Source organism: Polypterus senegalus, chromosome 3 (genome assembly GCF_016835505.1).
Source record: "Polypterus senegalus isolate Bchr_013 chromosome 3, ASM1683550v1, whole genome shotgun sequence".
Classification (NCBI taxonomy): domain Eukaryota; kingdom Metazoa; phylum Chordata; class Cladistia; order Polypteriformes; family Polypteridae; genus Polypterus; species Polypterus senegalus.
The window spans coordinates 172,739,761-172,759,239 of NC_053156.1; the positions used below are offsets into that span (position 1 = coordinate 172,739,761).

The window sequence follows — 19,479 nt, forward strand, 5'->3', positions numbered from 1 at the left end:
TGCCGCCGTCTCTCGAGAGGTAAGTTTTAGTAAATAAAGTTAGTGCCACTATAATGTGTATATGAAGGTTTCGACAATGATAGTTAATCCTTAAACTGACACATACTTGGGGGTTAATGCATCCCTGGATGCCAAATACTTTTTAGCTGCACTTTTTAAGTAAACATCACAATTCACAAAGAAAATGTGAAATTTTAACGGAACAAATTTTTGTTTCCATGCAAAGAGCATCACAATTACTGCAACACTGATCATTTTACACACTGCAAATAAACTGTAAAAACTATTTAAAAAAAAACTACTGCAACAATCTATTACTATATGTTCAATATGCAACTGAAGTCATTGATGAAATTCAGTATATCACCGAGCCAACTGCGCTTGAACTCGCTGCATGCAAACACACAGGAGTAAACGCTGAAGATTGCAGGCTCATCTAGTGCAGAAGCTGAATCCCAGAGACAGTAGTGCTGCAGTTCTGCCGGGGCCGGCACTGACTGATCAGCTACAGCGTGCTGGCAAATTGCACTGAGAAACAACTTTAACCGGTTGCGGAGTTCAATGAATGTACGTCGCCAAATATATGTATGTTGCCGCATATACTCAGCTTCGCCGTGCTTCCAAATTGCACTGGAAACCAACTCTAGCTGGTTGCGGTGTTCAACAAATGTACTTTTCCAAATATACTCGTCTCCGGTGTGCTGGCAGTAATCACCTTGTTACATATTTTAGTCCATTATTTTATTATTCTGGCATAATATAGTACATGATGTGATAAACTACAACACTTTTCTTTCAGAGTGTGATGATTAAAACAACTTTATCCATCTGCAAAATCATTCTCATGTATTCCTGCTACCTCTACTCCCTCCGAGCATCTCTTCTCAGCAGCTTGGAACATTGTCTCAAAGAAGAGAGCCAGCCTCACACTAGAGCACGTCGAAATGCTCACGTTCCTGCACTGCAATCAGGAATATATGAACTGAATCTTTTATAAACCGTACATTATTGTTTTATTTTATTTGAATTGAAGCTTTATTTAAACTTTTGGACTTTAAGACCTGCAGTGGGCTGGTGCCCTGCCCAGGGTTTGTTTCCTGCCTTGCTCCCTGTGTTGGCTGGGATTGGCTCCAGCAGACCCCCCGTGACCCTGTAGTTAGGATATAGTGGGATAGATGGGATTAATAAAGTATCTAAGGGGAAATTCACAAGGATGGATGGATGGACTTTAAGACACACCAGTGGCCATTTTTGGTTAAGTTAAATGCACTTTTTGTGTTTAAAGACTATGTGCACATTAGTTTGTATTGTTTAATGTATTTCTTTTATATTGTGATGGTCACACTAATATAAAAACATCTGATTATTTTCAAACTCATTTGTTTCACTGGTTATTTTAATTTGATTACAGTAATCCCTCGCTATATCGCGCTTCGACTTTCGCGGCTTCACTCTATCGCGGATTTTACGTGTAAGCATATCTAAATATATAACGCGGATTTTTCGCTGCTTCGCGGGTTCTGCAGACAATGGGTTTTTTTACTTCCTGTACATGCTTCCTATGTTGGTTTGCCCAGTTGATTTCATACAAGGGACGCTATTGGCGGATGGCTGAGAAGCTAACCAATCAGAGCACGCAGTTAAATTCCTGTGTGCTGAATGGCTCAGCAACAGAGCGCCGAAATCGATTACGTGGCGTTAACCAGGAAGTCTCGTCTCGCTCATTCAGCATCAACGTGTTTCACGGTGTAAACAGTTAACTTTTGTGCTCTTTTGTGTTTATCTTTGTGCATAGTCAAGCCTTTCATTATGGCTCCAAAACGATCTGCTCCTGCTACTGCTTTGGGGCCATGCCCAAGCGCCAACGGAACATGTTAACGATTGCTGAAAAGGTAAACGTTTTGGATATGTTGAAGGAAGGGAAAAGCTACACCGCTGTAGGACACCATTACGGCATCAATGAGGCTACGATTCTTTTTATTTAAAAAGTAGGAAAGGAATATAAGATCTATGGCCGCAGTGTCCTTTTAACCAGGGAGTAAAACGAGTTGTAAGTGGATGTAATAAGGCAGTAGTCTGGATGAAATCTGCTTTAGGGATTTGGATTGAAGATTGCTGGAAGAAGAACAACGGTGGTGCCTCACAGTCGCCTGAAGAGGCTCCTTTAGAAGAGCTGTAATGCTCTCCTCTGTTGTGCAGTAAAACTAAACTCATCGTTATCGGACAAGTGATAGTGTCATTGTTGGTGAGTAACCATAATTCATTTTCTACTTACACACACATTTACTGTATAAAATTTTCCTTGCATTGTACGTGTTTATTGCTGGTGGCCTGTCTATCATAATGGCTGTAACGTGATTTCGGAGACACGCAATATCTTTAAAATAATATTTAGGTTTTACTGTATATACTAATAAAAAGGCAAAGCCCTCACTGACTCACTCACTCATCACTAATTCTCCAACTTCCTGTGTAGGCAGAAGGCTGAAATTTGGCAGGCTTATTCCTTACAGCTTACTTACAAAAGTTAAGCAGGTTTCATTTTGAAATTCTATATGTAATGGTCATAACGGTTGATAACGGTCGACAATGTCCGCCATGTTGAACTTTCTTATTTATGGCCCCATCTTCACGATATTTGGTGGGCGGCTTCCCTGCGCTAACCGAAACCGATGTATGTACTTATTTCGATGGTATGATGCCACTGTCAGCCACCATATTGAACTTTCCAACGGTCTTTGTTACTTATGGGCCCATCTTCAAGAAATTTTTGTACGTGGGTTCCGCAATGCTAACGGAATCCTACTTACGTACATACAGTATACACATCCATAGCCTGCAGCTCGGTCACCGTGTGAGGCGGCTTTGGGTCCCCCATCCCAACGCCTCCCACGTTGTTGGCTGCCTGCCTATATAAGGCCGTCCGTCGCTCCAGTCTCTACATTCCCTTCCTTGCTACGCCACGGGATTCACATCTCCCTGCTGATAACTACAGCCTTTTAATTTAATCCACAGCTTCTCCGCTGTTTTATTGTTCATTTATTACGATTATAGTTATTGTGTGGGTATTTTAGACTTACTTTACATTGTTCAGGTACCCATTTCCTTTATCATTCCAACCATACCCCCATTAACATGTCTATCGAGGTGATCACCATCGATCAAAGAACTGTCACTTACCAAGTTGTTTCCATGCCTGGAGATGGCACCTACCTTTTCCATTCTCTTTGTTACATATTGCACGGCCATATCAGGGTCACTCTTGATATCCAGAGGAACACTGTGTCTTATGTATTGAATGACTGGGACAGGTTCAAGGTGTGGACTGATGATGGTACAGGAGATAATGATACTACACAGGAGCACTATAAGAGTGAAATGCTTAAGCCCTTCACCTATGGATCTGCATGTAAGTTGATGGCTGCCGCTGAATTGTTCAGTTGTCGCTTTCAAGTGTACCGAAATGGCCAAATATTTTACACCTTTCGACAACCGCCAATGCCTCTTAAACATCTTAGATTCACAGGTGACGATTTCAGTAGTGGACACTTTGATGTTTATGAATGTTTAAACTCTCAAAAGCTGAATGTGAAGTTATTGATGAAACCGGTTGTATACCTACAATGCTTGACAGATGCCGAATGTCTCTTTAACACAAGTCCTACAAATACTGTCGTAATTGAAACAAACCATGAAACTCAAACTGATTATGACCGCAGCAATCCAAGCTGTGAGATTTGAGACAAGATTACTTTTCACATGGCCAACTGTACGTTGCATGCTCAAGAGTAAGCTCAGCGGACAGCTTGGTCATATTACAACCGGAGGGCCGAACTGACAACGTGGTATACAAAGAGATCCTTAAATAATTATTGGTATATTTTCCCTCAGTTTAAAAAGGTTGAACTTTCTTCTTAATAAAAATTTTAAGGCAGTACTTCACTGCTGCGAAGCGCGGGTATTTTGCTAGTAATATATAAAAATAACCATACAAACATGGTTTCTACTTCGCAGATTTTCACCTATCGCGGGGGGTTCTGGAATGCAACCCCCGTGATCAATGAGGAATTTCTGTATTATTAATTTTAATCATGTTAATGCAGACACATCAAGGTGACATTCACAGGTGGACAGACGTGAGCAGATGAGGTAAGACATGCACTGGAGCCCAGAACAGGATGTGCAACAACAGGTCACAGGCATCAAAATAGTCAGGCATGAAATAATCAAGACTAATAAAAAAAAAATAAAAATTGAACGATTAGTTGACTACCTAAATAACCATTAGTTGCAACCCTACCATACAGACTCACCCTTGAACCTTTTGTGAAAGTGTTTATTTTATCTTTGGACTACAGGCTTCATACATTATATAGTTTATGCCTGCATTTTGTCATTTATTACTAAAATATGAAAAACATTTCTATTTTAACAATGTGTTTACACCGATTATTGTATAAACGGAACACACATGAAATGCATGTGTTCCAAATAACGATCTTTCATTTCCACTCTAAAACTGCTGCACTTCACTCCCAGATAATCAAGGCATGAGCTGGGAGAACTTTGTGCATGTTCTTCGGTGGTAGGGGGATAGAATAGCAGGCTGCTTGCTGCTTGTATTTATCGGCACATTTACAGGACAAAAGACGCTGATGGAGAGGTTTCGGAGGAGCGACCAAGTGTCCTTGGCCTTTTCACAATGGCGTACAGCACTGCGTGTTGGGTATGGGGCGGGGAATAGATGGAAGGGATAGGCGAGCAAAGTGCAGATCACAAGGCACGGCAGCAAGCCAGCAGCTGATTGAGCAAAGAGGAGGTATATAAAAAAAAAAAAAAGGAATTTGTTTCCCATTGTATCACCGTTTAAGAGGGGTTTCGGCGGAGCGGCTTCAGCCCCCCTCTTCACAACAGCGCATACCGTTTCAGGGGGGAATGGGCGGTCCCTGTTCAAAAGTTTGCATACCCTTAGTTTTTACTACCGTTTATTGCCCCCTTTAGCATTAATGATGACATGTTATCTTTTGTGATAGTTGTGGATGAGGCACTTGATTTGCCCAGGTGGTAGAGGTACCCATTCTTCTTGGAGAAAAGCCTTCAGGTCCTGTAAGTTCTTGGGTTGCCTTGCATGAACTGCAAAGTGGCTCAATGAAATTGAGGTCAAAGACTATGATGGCCACAGCAGCACCATCAATTTATTCTGCCACCAAAGAGTTCACTTGGACTTGTGTTCTGGATCACTGTCATTTTGGTAGATTCAAGTGCGTCCCATGTGCAGCTTCCGGACTGATGAACGCAAGTTCTCCTCCAATATTTTCCGGTAACATGCTGCATTCATACTGCCATCAATTTTCACTATGTTGCCTGTGCTTATGTAGCTCACACACCCCAAGAACATCAGAGATCCACCTCCATGCTTCATTGTAGGGATGGTGTACCTTTCATCATTTTGCCAAACATAGTGTTTACAGACCATAAAGTTCAATTTTGGTCTCATCACTCTAAAAGGACTTTGCTCCAGATTTTTTGAGGCTTGTTTAGATACTGTTTGACATATTCTAAGTGGGCCATTTTGTGGCATTGGCACAGGAATGACTTTTTTTCTTGCAAATTGACTGTGCCACCCATTTTTGTTAAAGTACCTCCTTATTGTGCATCTTGAAACAGCAACACTACTTGTTTGCAGAGAAACCTGTATCTCAGTTGAAATGGTTTGTGGGTTTTTTTTGAAAATTAAAAAATGATCCTGGCTGTTGTGGCTTAAATCTTGGTTGGTTTATCTGGTCATGGCCTGGTAACAACAGAACTCTTAACATTCCATTTTTTTTTTTTTTTTTTTTAAATCAGAGTTTCAATACTACTCACTTTCTGATCTCCAAACCTTTTCTCTCTGGTCCTTTGACACTTCTTTTGCCTTCCCTGTGGCTTGGTATCCAGAAGGTGCAGCAATGCAAGAATTTAAATTGAGTAATTGATACAGACACTGATTACAATCAAAAAAGTTACAGGTGTGGACACTCAAACCTGTGTGTGAACTTGTGTGCATATTATCAGCCCCCAACATTCAAGGGTTTGTAAACTTTGATTAGACATATTTGGGTGATTTCAGTTATTACGATTTAAAAAGGGCACACACAATTACATATGTGATAATCAATTGCCTTGTCTGAGCATACTCACTAATTAAAAGGAAACCTTTCTGTACGATTACTTATATTTTCCAAACAATGACAAATATTTCACAAATTCTGCCAGGGTATGTAAACATATGAACACGATTGTAAAATCTTACAATAGCAAATGTTACAAACTTAACAGAGAGGTTTCACTGTCAAACCGGATTTTAAAAGTATGTTGTTAGTGAATTCCAAAATATTCAAATATTAAAAGCTACATTTCTAATTCCACATTACATATATAATAATTAGATTTTTTTTTCATTTAGTATAGTAGGATTTAAGCAGTATTTTTCAGTTACTGTACAGAAAACATCAGAATAAATTTAAAATGTGAACATGCTAAGATAAACCCTATACTGAAATAAACCCAAGACTATGATGTTACACTGTGGGAGATCCACATCTGTGCCAGACATTAAAATTCAAGCCATGCATTATATTTTGATATTTATGAATGCCGGTACTTTTACTTAGTTTCTAATGCAGGGGTGTGGAAATCAAATTTTTTTCTACTTGTCCACGGACAAGTAAATTTAGAAAATCCACTTGTCCGCCAGTTAAATTCACTTGCCCGTAAACAAATAACAAAAGTGAAAAATAGTTTATTTTTAATGATCTCTTTAATTGATGCCAAAACTGCCTTCCATTTTAAAATAGTTCTTTAAGGGAGTAGTATTTTGCCACCTTGCTCTAGAACATTATATTAATGATTCGCTTATCATTTTAACTCACTAATAAACAATGCCTTCATTATAGCTACACTAGTTCTGTTTCACATATTACAGTTACATAACAGAACACTGTCCTGATTCATTTTCTGACATGTTCTTCAGCTTTTGTCTTGCAGCATCTTCTCCCCCAAGAATCTTTACCATCTCAGACAGCATGGGCTGAATACTGTTCATTTCTGCTTGTGCTGAACTGCATGGTTCCTGTACTGACGGCAAATTTAGCAAAATACGGAGTCAGCGTCGTCTGCATTTACCCACGGAAACTCTCTGAGCCATTTCGATTAAAAAGACCGTTTTCGTTTTTTATCATACTCACAGTCCCTTTCAGCTTTTGTATTTCTTATCATGTCCTCATTGTCAGTTTTTTCGGGGCCTGTTTTGCCAGTTTTAATTAAGAAACGATCCATTTCTCATCCGAGATGCTACTTGCTTCAGTTTCAGCAACACGCATATAGCGAGAAGAACGTGCTTACCGCAGTGCATTATGGGTTACACAGGTGATTCCTAATGACGTATTCGAAATTCCGTAAGATGGTACATTTCCAAAGAATTAAATATTACCGATGTTGTAGGAAAAAAATAATCGCGTCTAAGTGAAGATTTTTATAGATATTTCATAACATTTGGAAACCGTTAGAATGTGTTCTTCTTTATTTTTAATAAACTGACAGCGCAAAACCAACTTGTTTTATATGAAAAATGCTCTAATCAAAAACGATCTATAGACAGCTCATCAGAATTGTTGTCACGCAATAAATTTCTTAACTCCTCAAAATATCACAACCTACGCGAAATCGCAAATTTCAGGAAAGATTAACTGCCTAACAAGCTTTGTTATGTGGTGAAAACATTTGCATTGTAAGTAAAATTACCGCATTTTATGTAGAAACAATGAATTTTATCAATAATATACAAAAGTTATCGATTATAATGGAAAAAAATCATCAGATTACATCGTAATGTCGGCATGAAAAAAAATGACCGCATCTCCAAGCGTGTAAATAGTAGGGTAAAATACTTAAGACCGTAAGAGTGCTTCCCCTTTGAAAAATCAGCCGTCATTTTGTAAACAATATTGAAGACCAATCTGAGACATGAAGAACATACCTAAGTAGACTGTTTCCTCACGATGTACGTACCCAAATGTTTAAAATTTGAAAGTAGTGGTAAAAATGTGCCCTGCACAGCACATATAATTCTTTTTTCTCTAGAAAATTGCACTTGTCTGCGGAAAACTGAAACCAGAAGAACACGCTTGTCCAACGGTAAATTTACCCGTGTCGGACGAGTCGGGCGTTGAATTTCCGCGCCCCTGTAATGAGTTTGCACGACATTTGTGTGAGGAACTTTCAGGTTTGGATACGACTGCCAATCCTAATGTGATGTGGGAGACCATCTGTGACAAGACCCTGAAGGCTGCGGAGGGTTGTGTTGGTGTTGCTGGTGTTCCCAGAAGGAGGCATTTAATTTCGCAGGGTACCCTGGATATCATCGAGAGGAGTCGCAGCGCACGGCTCAATGGCAACTCTGGTCTGTACCGGGAACTGAGAAGGACGGCTGTGAGGGCTCCGAGGGCAGATAAAGAGGCGTTTGTTAGAGGAATCTGTGAGCAAGTGACACACCATCTGTGGTCTAGCGACCCATGTCCTACTTACAGAGAAATCAAAGCATTACGCACATCTGAATCTGTTCCTCGGAGAGTCACAGTCAGGGCAGCTGACAGAACGGTTCTTACGGATGACACTGCAGTTGTAACCCGCTGGGCTGGCTACTTTGAGCAGTTGTTCAGAGCTTATCCTTCGGCTAGGACGTTGGATATCTCTGGGTCCACGTTTCTTGAGGCTGATCCTCCAATTAGCTGTAAACCACCCAGTCTCACTGAGATTGCACAGGTGGTGAACCAGCTGGGGGTGAATTTGGGGGGTTTATGACTGCAGGGATCTGTGGTATCCAGGGTGAACTACTCCAGACTGGTGGTAAGGCCGTCCACCTGGCATTACAAGCAATCTTTGCTTCGATTTGGCAGACTGGCATCATCCCAACTGACTGGAAAACAGGACTTGTCGTCCATATCTGGAAAGGGAAGGGTGATCGCCTAGACTGCAGCAACTACAGGGGGATAACACTGCTCGGTGCCAGGTAAGGTCCTTGTTAAGGTCGTCCTCAATAGGATCCGTGATCACTTGCTCACCTACCAGCAACCACAACACTCTGGTTTTACGCCTAAGAAATCTACCATCGACCGTATCCTGGCACGAGGGGTTCTCATGGAGCGCAAACACGAATATCAGCAGAGTTTCTTTGCAGCCTTTGTCGATTTTCACAAAACGTTCAACTCGGATAATCGAGCTCCCCTGTGGGATATCCTGAGGGTTCGCAGGATCCTCTCAAGGTTGCTGGATATCATGGCCGGCCTGTACACTGGTACTGTGAGTGCTGTGCAGAGTGAAGGCAGGACCTCTGCATTTTTACCAGTTGATTCAGGGGTGTGTTCTTACTCCTACTATGTTCAATGCTTGTATGGACTGGTTGTTGGACTGGTTGTTGGACAAGGTCGTGGGGTCCAGCGGCTGTGGAACATCTTTTGGTGAAGAAAGATTCACGGATCTTGACTTTGCTGACAATGCTGTGATCTTCGCTGAGTCAATGGAGGCTCTGATCATGGCGCTCGAGAGACTGAATGAGGAGTCCTAGTGTCTGGGCTTGATCCAGGCCTTTAATGACCTCTTGGGCACAGCCATCAGCAGCGTGTCTGTTTGCGGAGAGAGTGTCAACTTTGTTGAGAGGTTTACTTACCTTGGCAGTGACATTCACATCTCTGGTGACTTCATATGAGGTCAGTAGACAGATTGGAAGAGCAAGGGGGGTCATGAGGTCGCTGCAAAGGGGTGTCTAGCGCTCCTGATATCTATGCAAAAGGATGAAGGTCCAAGTCTTTAGAGTCCTGGTGCATCCTGTCTTGCTATATGGTTGCGGGACATGGACGCTATCCAGTGACCCAAGATGAAGACTGGACTTCCTTGGGTACCATTAATTTGACTTTGTGTCGAATGAGCCGTTGCTCATGGAGTCCCGAATGAGGCACATTGCCTGCATTGTGAGGGAGTGTCAGTTACGGCACTACGGCTATGTGGTGCGTTCCCCCCCCCCAAGGGTTATCCAGCTCGCAAGATCCTCATTGTTGGGGACTCGAGTGGCTGGACCAGGCCAAGGGGTCGCTCACGTAACACCTGGCTGCGGCAAATAGAGGGTCATTTCCGGAGGGTGGGATTGGACGGTGCATCTGTCTGGGGGGTTGCAAACCAGGATCCCGAGTTGTTCTGTCGTATACTGGATGTGGCAACGCACTGTACAAATGCATACTTCCCAACCTGAACCTGACTTGTAGTTTTACTTAAAAAAAAAATAGTTGGGTAACTATTTGATAGATACACCAGTATTTTAAAGATGTTGTTACTGTCACTATTTGCACATTTTATGTTGTATAACAGAAAAATGCACAAAGTCATTCACTGCAATAATAGAGGTACTTTAATAAAGAGTAGATCTGCTACTCTAATTTTAAAAGCATGATTAGGTGGTTCCTAATGAAAATAACTCATATTAAAAGGTCCACCACCCATATTTAAAATCAAATTCAAATTCAAATACATTTTTTACTTTAATCATGGCATGATATCTTAATATCAGGTACTCCTGGCTAATTTTATCTTCTTAGTATAAATACTATCGCAATAAAGTACCCTTGGATCCATATATATTAATACATGATCAAACCTCACAGAGAGGAAAGAAAATTTTGCACTTGAAAACATTTACATTCTTTGTATTTACCCAAGACAGTGTACATCATCCATATTTCTTTTTCAAATGAACAGCTTAAAAGTATAGAAAATAAAGTGAAATATCTGAGAAGGTGCTTTGATTAAAAAAATAAAATTACACATCAAAAGTACAGAAAAAAGTTATTCGTTTTAAGGACTACCTTGCCACTTGCCAAGTTTATGCAACATCTAAAAAAAGTTGGTTGACACTAAAACTAGATTTCTTTCTTTAAAAAAAAGGTACATTTTTGAAAAAGAAATAAACTTGAGTGACAAACACGCATTTTTCCATTTTACTTACATAAACTGCTGTGTCCATTCTGCAGGTTGCCACTGGTACTACTGGATAACCTGAAGATTTAAAAAATTGATAATTAGTATAATCTGGAACAATATACTGTATGATTTTGTACAAATTTCCATGACAACACAATTCAATATATAGCATACATAAGACATACAGCTGGTAGATGTATCTATTTTCAGGGTTGCAGGGTCAACGGTCTATTCTGGCAACACAGAATACAAGACTAGTTACGGTGCCAGAAGACGACTAATGAAAATCACACACCTACACCTGGCCAATTTAAAGTCAAAAAGTAACCTATCATACACATCTTTATGATGTATACAATTGTGCTTGAAAGTTTGTGAACCCTTTAGAATTTTCTATATTTCAGCATAAATATGACCTAAATCATCATTAGATTTTCACACCAGTCCTAAAAGTAGATAAAGGGAAACCAGTTAAACAAATGAGACAAAAATATTATACTTGGTCATTTATTTATTAAGGAAAATGATTGAATATTACATATTTGTTAGTGGAAAAAGTATGTGAACCTTTGCTTTCAGTATCTGGTGTGACCTCCTTTTGCAGCAATAACTGCAACTAAATGTTTCCGTAACTTTTGATCATTCCTGCACACCAGCTTGGAGGAATTTTAGCCCATTCGTCCATACAGAACAGCTTCAACTCTGGGATGTTGGTGGGTTTCCTCACGTTAACTGCTCGCTTCAGGTCCTTCCACAACATTTTGATTGGATTAAGGTCAGGACTTTGACTTGGCCATTCCAAAACATTAACTTTATTCTTCTTTAACTATTCTTTGGTAGAACGACTTGAGTGCTTAGGGTCGTTGTCTTGCTGCATAACACACCTTCTCTTGAGATTCAGTTCATGGACAGATGTCCTGACATTTTCCTTTAGAATTCTCTGATATAATTCAGAATTCATTGTCCCATCAATGAAGGCAAACAATCCTGGCCCAGATGCAGCAAAACAGGCCTAAACCATGATACTACCACCACCATGTTTCACAGATGGGATAAGGTTCTTGGGCTGGAATGAAGTGTTTTCCTTTCTCCAAACATAACGCTTTTCATTTAAACCAAAAAGTTCTATTTTGGTCTCATCCATCCACAAAACATTCTTCCAATAGCTGTCTGGTTTGTCCACATTAGCCAATGTGAGAGAGGCCTTCAGTTGCTTAGAAGTTACCCTTGGGTCCTTTGTGACCTCTCCGACTATTACATGCCTTGCTCTTGGAGTGATCTTTGTTGGTCGACCACTGCTGGGGAGGGTAACAATGGTCTTGAATTTCCTCCATTTGTACACAGTCTGTCTGACTGTGAATTGGTGGAGCCCAAACTCTTTAGAGATGGTTTTGTAACCTTTTCCAGCCTGATGAGCATTAACAACTCTTTTTCTAAGGTCCTCAGAAATCTTCTTTGTTCGCACCATGATACACTTCCACAAACATGTGTTGTGAAGAGCAGACTTTGATAGATCCCTGTTCTTTAAATAACACAGGGTGCCCACCCACACCTGATTGTCATCCCATTGATTGAAAACACCTGACTCGAATTTCAACTTCAAACTAACTGCTAATCCTAGAGGTTCACATACTTTTGCCACTCACAAATATGTAATATTCAATAATTTTCCTCAATAAATAAATGACCAAGTATAATATTTTTGTCTCATTTGTTTAACTGGTTTCCCTTTATCTACTTTTAGGACTTGAGTGAAAATCTGATGTTTTAGGTCATATTTATGCAAAAATATAGAAAATTCTAAAGGGTTCACAAACTTTCAAGCACAACTGTAGGTAAAATTCTTGTATAAACTGGAAGAAAGCAAATGCAAGATACTTAAATATGCAACATCCTAGTAAGCACACAAAAATGCCTCAAGTTAATAATTAGTCAAACATTAACAGTACCTAGTGGAATGGTTTGACCAGTACAGTCATACACTGATAAGGCTAAGATCAACCAACCAGTGCTTTCAATAAATTATTGGCTGTGCACCGACGCTTCCCATCCAACCTGATGGAGCTCGAGAGGTGCTGCAAAGAGGAATGGGCGAAACTGGCCAAGGATAGGTATGCGAAGCTTGTGGCATCATATTCAAAAAGACTTGAGGCTGTAATTGCTGCCAAAGGTGCAAAGTATTGAGCAAAGGCTGTGAATACTTATATACATGTGATTTATCAGTTTTTTTTATTTTTAATACATTTGCATAAACCTCAAGTAAACTTTTTTCACATTGTCATTATGAGGTGTTGTGTGTAGAATTCTGAGGAAAAAAATAAATTTAATCATTATGGAATAAGGCTCTAACAAAGTGATGCGTTGTGAATACTTTCCAGATGCACTGTAGCTGTCATGTCTATTAAAATGGCAGGAAGCCCTGTGTAGTGGATAGAATGATTGGCCATCTCTGTGTTAGTGTAATAATGCAAACCTTAGGAGGGCACATCATCAATTTTCATCTGAGAATCTTAAGTTGTTCAATATATATGCCATTTCTGGACTTTCGGGAAAGAGAGAGGGAGAGAGACACAAACACATTCTTACTCATACAAAAGACAGCTTAGGAGTTAGGAATCAATGTGCACACCTTTAAATCAAGGGGAAAAGACTGGCATAATAATCCACGCAGACTGTTTCAAACAAAGGCTTGTAAATCTGTGAGGTAGGAGTACTAACTGCTGAGTCACTGTAATACCCCCTTTAAAATGCTACATTTTTAGAACTATACTGTACAATAAGACAGCCTGTTTCCGATTAGATTTAAGACACTGCATTCATTCTCCAGTGTCAGAATATATGCAGTGGCATGCAAAAGTTTGAACATGCTTGCTTAAAATGTCTCTTACTGTGAATAGTTAAGTGAGCAGAAGATAAATTGATCACCAAAAGGCATACAGTTAAAGATGACACATTTTTTTAATATTTTAAGCAATATTCCATTTTTATTTCCATCATTTACAGATACAAAATACGAAACAAATGAAAAGGGCCTGAATTAAAAGTTTGGGCACCTGACATGGTCAATACCTTATAACACCCCCCTTTGGCAAGTATCACAGCTTGTAAATACTTTTTGTAGCCAGCTAACAGTCTTTCAGTTCTTACTTGGGGTATTTTTGCCCATTTGTCCCTACAAAAAGTTTCTAATGCTGCAAGCTTCTTGGGCAATCTTGCAAGCAGCACTCTTTTGAGATCTATACACATATTTTTATGATGTTTAGGTTGAAGGATTTTGAGGGCCATCAACCTGCACTTCTTAAGCTATTCCATTGTAGATTTTGAGGTGTGTTTTGGATCATTGTCTTGTTGTTTGACCCATCCTCTTTTAATCTTCAACTAATTTAAAGAATGTGTGATGTTTGCATACTGTGGCCATAAAGTTCTATTTAAACTTCATCAATCTACAGGACTTGTTTCCAAAATGCATCAGGCTTGTTTAGATGTTCATTTGCAAACTGCAGGCATCGCTACATAGCAGAACAGTGCACTACCACTCCAGAGTCTGCCAAATCTTCCTAAAGGTTTTTTTGTGATCAAATAGGGATTTTTAGTTGCCTTTCTAACAATCTAACAAGCAGTTCTTTCAGAAAGTTCTGTTGGTCTTCCAGACCTCATTTTGACCTCCACCATTCCGGGTAACTTGACATTTCTTAAAAACCATTATGAACTGAGAAAACACCTACCTGAAAATGCTTTGCTGTCATCTTGTAGCCTTCTCCTGCTTTGTGAGCATCAATTATTCTATTTTTCAGAGTGCTACGCAACTGCTTCAAGAAGCCCATGGATGCTGATTGATGGGACCAGGTTTGAGGAGTCAGATAATTTATACAGGTTTGCAGTTTGCATCACCTCGAGTTTCTTAATGATGACTATGAACAAGCCATAGCCCTAAGAAGCTAATTAAAGGTCTGTCTGAGACATTGGTAAAAGTTATTAGACCTCAAATATCTTGGGGTGCACAAATTTTTGCATAGTGCTCCTTTGCTTTTTTCACTGTACAATTGTACAAAACAAAGCAAAACACTAATTTGCATAAAATGCTGAAAAGAAATGTGACATCTTCAACTCTGTTATCTTTTGGTGATCAGTTCATCTGCTGCTCATGTAGCAATACACAATAACAAGACATTTTAAGCAACAGTGCCCAAAAGTTTTACATACCTCTATTAAATAAAAATAGTTAAGAATGTACAAAATTTATTATATTGTACATCTTTCTTAAGATGCCCTTACAGGCAGAGGCAGGTACAGAACCATCTTATTAAAAATGGGATTATTACTGTAGCAGGAACACAAAAAAATCAGATTTATATACTCCTAAATTTCTTCTTGGGGTCCAAAAAACACAGCATCCCTTAAAACAGTCAATGGTATATAGTTGCTGAGTGTGTTATCCCTAAATGATAAAGTTGTTTACATATTCACATATTACAGATTGTGACAGGTCAATGTTACCTATGTGTTTACTTCAAAAAATTTGACATTTCATGCACAGTCTCTAATTCTTATGTGTTGCCACTATCTGGTAAAATGACTATAAATTATGGGAAATATCTAGATGGAAATATTTTATTTTCTGTAATTGAATACAGTAATTCAAGTGAAGGGATTAAATACACAAAGTAAATATTTCACAATAAATATTAGAGGAACAAAATGGGTAAAAATGTATTGCCCAAATGATATGTTATTTGTTCCAAAATGTCTTAGTATAGTGTAAACTGTACTTTGAGGTTATTATTACTAGTACTGCAAATTATCACATGAGCAAGCTAGCATTAATCTTTTAAAAATCAATCTTTTACATATCAGCATTCCATAATTAGTTCTGCAAATCACAACATTAGAATCTGGATCAGTGATATATGGAATATGAAACATTAAACCTCAGATTTAAAAAAAAAATCTAATTTGTTTTGTAAATACTGTATATAGTTCTCGTCCAACCCTTAAATAATAAAAACAGAAAATTAAAAAGCGTTTCTTGAATACACTGAAAAGTTCAAGAAAAAAAAAAAAAAAAAAAGTTGCCTCTGGTATTAGGAGCAACAATAACGTAAAAAATGCCCAAGGAATTAATTTGTTACTAATCTGATATTGGTACATTTAAAGCTGTAGGTGTGGTGCAGGCATACTCCCTGGAAGTGTTAGACATCTATTTGGAACTAACCAAAATCAATTTATTACATGAAAGTAACATCCACAGACTGAAAGAGAAAACAGAAGTGCACTAAAATATTCAGACCCTTACTCACAAATATTGGATGAGTGATAAGCAAGCCATGTCCTCAACAAAAATATCTGAGCTATGCTCATTATTTTTAACAGAAAAAAACCATAGAAAAAAGTCCTATTTTTGAAAGAATGAACCAAATAGGAATGATCTTGATAACTAACATCCATGGACGATTAAAAAAAGAAAAAGAAGATGAACAGACAAAGAGAAATAAATGAAGGCGCAAGATGCTCAACAATGTACATGCAGTTGGGTAAAGACACAATTTACTATTAAATAAAACAGAAAATACAAATTTTGAACTGCTATAATCTAAGAGATACTGATAAATTAAGATGAAAGTCTTTCAACAGATTATGCTGACAAAAACAATCATCTCTACTTGGATGCATCATCTCTATAAATTACCTGGATCTGGATTGTCTGGTATGTGTCCGCCACTCCTCCCTCTGTACACTTGCAAGAGGACTGGGGGAACTGTCGCTGCATACCGGGCTTTTGAGTCTACGGGTCCGTTTAGCAGGGGGAGACAAGCAGGCACCACTGGAACTAACATCGCTGCCAGGATCTTTCTGTTGAAATAGAGAAACGTTTTGTACTTTCAAAGTCATTATCACAATGTACCTCACTTAAACTTTTGTCAAAGCCTCTTTTAAAGGAATATGACATTAGTGGAGTACATAACACACTAATAAACATTAACAAGGAAAAAAAAGCAAGAAGGGTCTGCGCTTTCTCTGAAAGCCCTTGCACAATTTCATAGCATTATTCCTGATGCAAGAGCACATACTCAGGAATAACATCTTATTGCATAAAAATCATTACGATCATTGTTGTCAGCCATGAAAAAAAGCAATAAACACAAAAATTCTAATGATTGCACAACAACCTAATTTTAAGAATTTGAGTGCCTACTATGTATTTAAGCAATATTATTGTTAATAGTTCACCACAAAACTACAAAACACAGTATAAAACAAAAAGACTATAAATGCAATTAAAACACAATGCTGAACACAAAAATACCAAGCAAAGTGTAAACAGAAAAAATATACATAACATAAAATAAGTACGAACAAAGTTAACAAGCCTTCCCCTGTAATAAACTCAAATGACTCTGATTAGCCCAAAATAAATCTGCCATTTCTATAAGATTTCCACAAGTTTCTTTTGGTTGCACAGACATATAACCATCGTTCAAAATGAACTAACAAAAGATCCACATCTTATACCTGAAGGTTCAAATCAGAGATAGAGATGAAAAATACCAGGATGGAAAAGATTGGATTGGAAGATTAAGATGGAAGTCAAAAGTTAATGACTGAGCAAATAGAAAGTTCATCAGCAAGCACTTGGTTGTCAATCTTAAAGGATCTGTAGGAATGTATGGTAGTGATTAGACACTCCTTACATATTGCTACCAGTTGTATACGCCATAAGCCTAAGATGCAGGGTAACAGGACAAGAAAAATGTTTTGTCTCAGGATTCATTTGGTACAAACCCAGCATCACTTATCACAATAACACAGGACCTACTGTGAAGCATTATAGTAGAGGCATCACATGACGGTGGTTGCAGCTGGGAAAGTGGTCCTTGTTAGATGAGGGGAGAAAATGAATACATCTAAATATAAATATTTTTGGTGAAAAAGTTAACATAACAAAGATCAGAAACACACCAATGATTCAAGTAACAGCTTTTATAGTCACATGATTGCAAACCACTGAATTAAGAGAGCAAGTTAGTTTTTTAACTATTACATTTCAATATACAGTACAAACCTTAGTAATAGACAATATAGCCAAAAATCCCTTTCTGTACAATTTAACACTCAAAGACAAATTTCCTTTAAGGCACTCATGTATCAACACAAAAATTACACTTCCCATGTCCCTCTGCGTGTACATTTTGTGTTTAAGTTTAAATGTGTCCACAAGTTTTCCACAAATTTTAGCATAGCATTTAAACGTTTTTAAAAGTGCATACCTGAAGTCAAATTTCAGCTGGTATAATGGATAAACCAGTATTGGTGCCTACCCTTTACAGAATCCATATCATGTAGACTTGCCCTAACTGGAAGTGCAAAGGTTGTCACTTCATAATCTGACTAAACATGAGCACTTGTGCAATGTCGAAGATGAAATGTAAAAATTCAGGTGTCGAAAGCTGATAAAGCCATATTCAAAACTATTACTACAGTAAAAGGTGCTTCCAAAATTAGTAAAAGGTGTGCACATGTATGCAGGGGGAAAAAAAACCTTAGTAAGTCTTTATTTCAGAATTTACTTCAACAAAAACTGTAAGGGAGTAGGTAAGAATTTTAACAAATGTCTATATCTATATCTATATATATATCTATCGATATATCTATATATCTATATATCTATACAATTCACTAAGGCAAGACAACCATGGAAAGCGATTCACTGAGCCGCCGACAAGCAAGGCACCTATGGCGCACGCAGGAAGGAGCCACGCCCACCAACTCCTGGCACCTCCGAGCTACGTTGACTGTTCATAGAGGCATGTTTCTCGCGGAGGTGAATCGCCATATGCAGCGTGTAAAACGGTTTGCAAGGGGTGTCCAATGGATCCTTAAAACAATCCTTTCCAACTGAGGTTAAAACACAATGAAGTAAGCAGTCTTTAAAAACCGAGTTTTCGGTTATGACGCACGACCGCATGCACCATAGCAAACTGTTTTACATGCTACATAAAGCAATTTGCATCTGCGACAAACATGCGTCTTCTTCACTCACGGACAATTATATGTTCCTCTCTCCAGAGTTCCATCTTTTCATTCACTTTCTGTTGTATCCTCAAACCCTCCCTTTTTAGACAACTGTGTCTTTCCAGAAGTGTTCAACCATCAATAAATAATTATGCGGCGTTTGTTATGCCGCGGCTTCAATATTGTGTTGTATTTTGCTCTGTCCAGAGTTCCATCTTTTCATTCACTTACTGTTGTATTCTCACACCAACCCGTTTTAGACAACCGTGTCTTTCCAGAAGTGTTTAGCGTTCAATTAATAATTATGCATGAGATTGAGCGTGTGTCTACCCGGCACAGAGAGGCGTGGATAAGCCTTGAACCCCATTCGGGCTGCAAACCGTGGAATTCCCATTAAGTGCGACACATACACTCCCACTGGTTGCGTCCCTACCCTTTGTGCACACCCCACTCCCACCT

At 38.8% G+C, this 19,479-nt stretch overlaps 1 protein-coding gene across 1 annotated transcript in view; it reads right to left on the reverse strand.

The window, feature by feature from the left end:
- Positions 1–19,479, reverse strand: part of atad2b (ATPase family AAA domain containing 2B) — a 222,741-nt gene that overhangs the window by 168,241 nt on the left and 35,021 nt on the right. Inside the window, exons 2-3 of the mRNA XM_039748204.1 lie at positions 16,697–16,860; positions 11,036–11,085 (exon numbers count right to left, since the gene is read on the reverse strand). Coding sequence (XP_039604138.1) covers positions 11,036–11,085; positions 16,697–16,860 — 214 coding nt within the window. The remainder of the gene's footprint in view (positions 1–11,035; positions 11,086–16,696; positions 16,861–19,479) is intronic.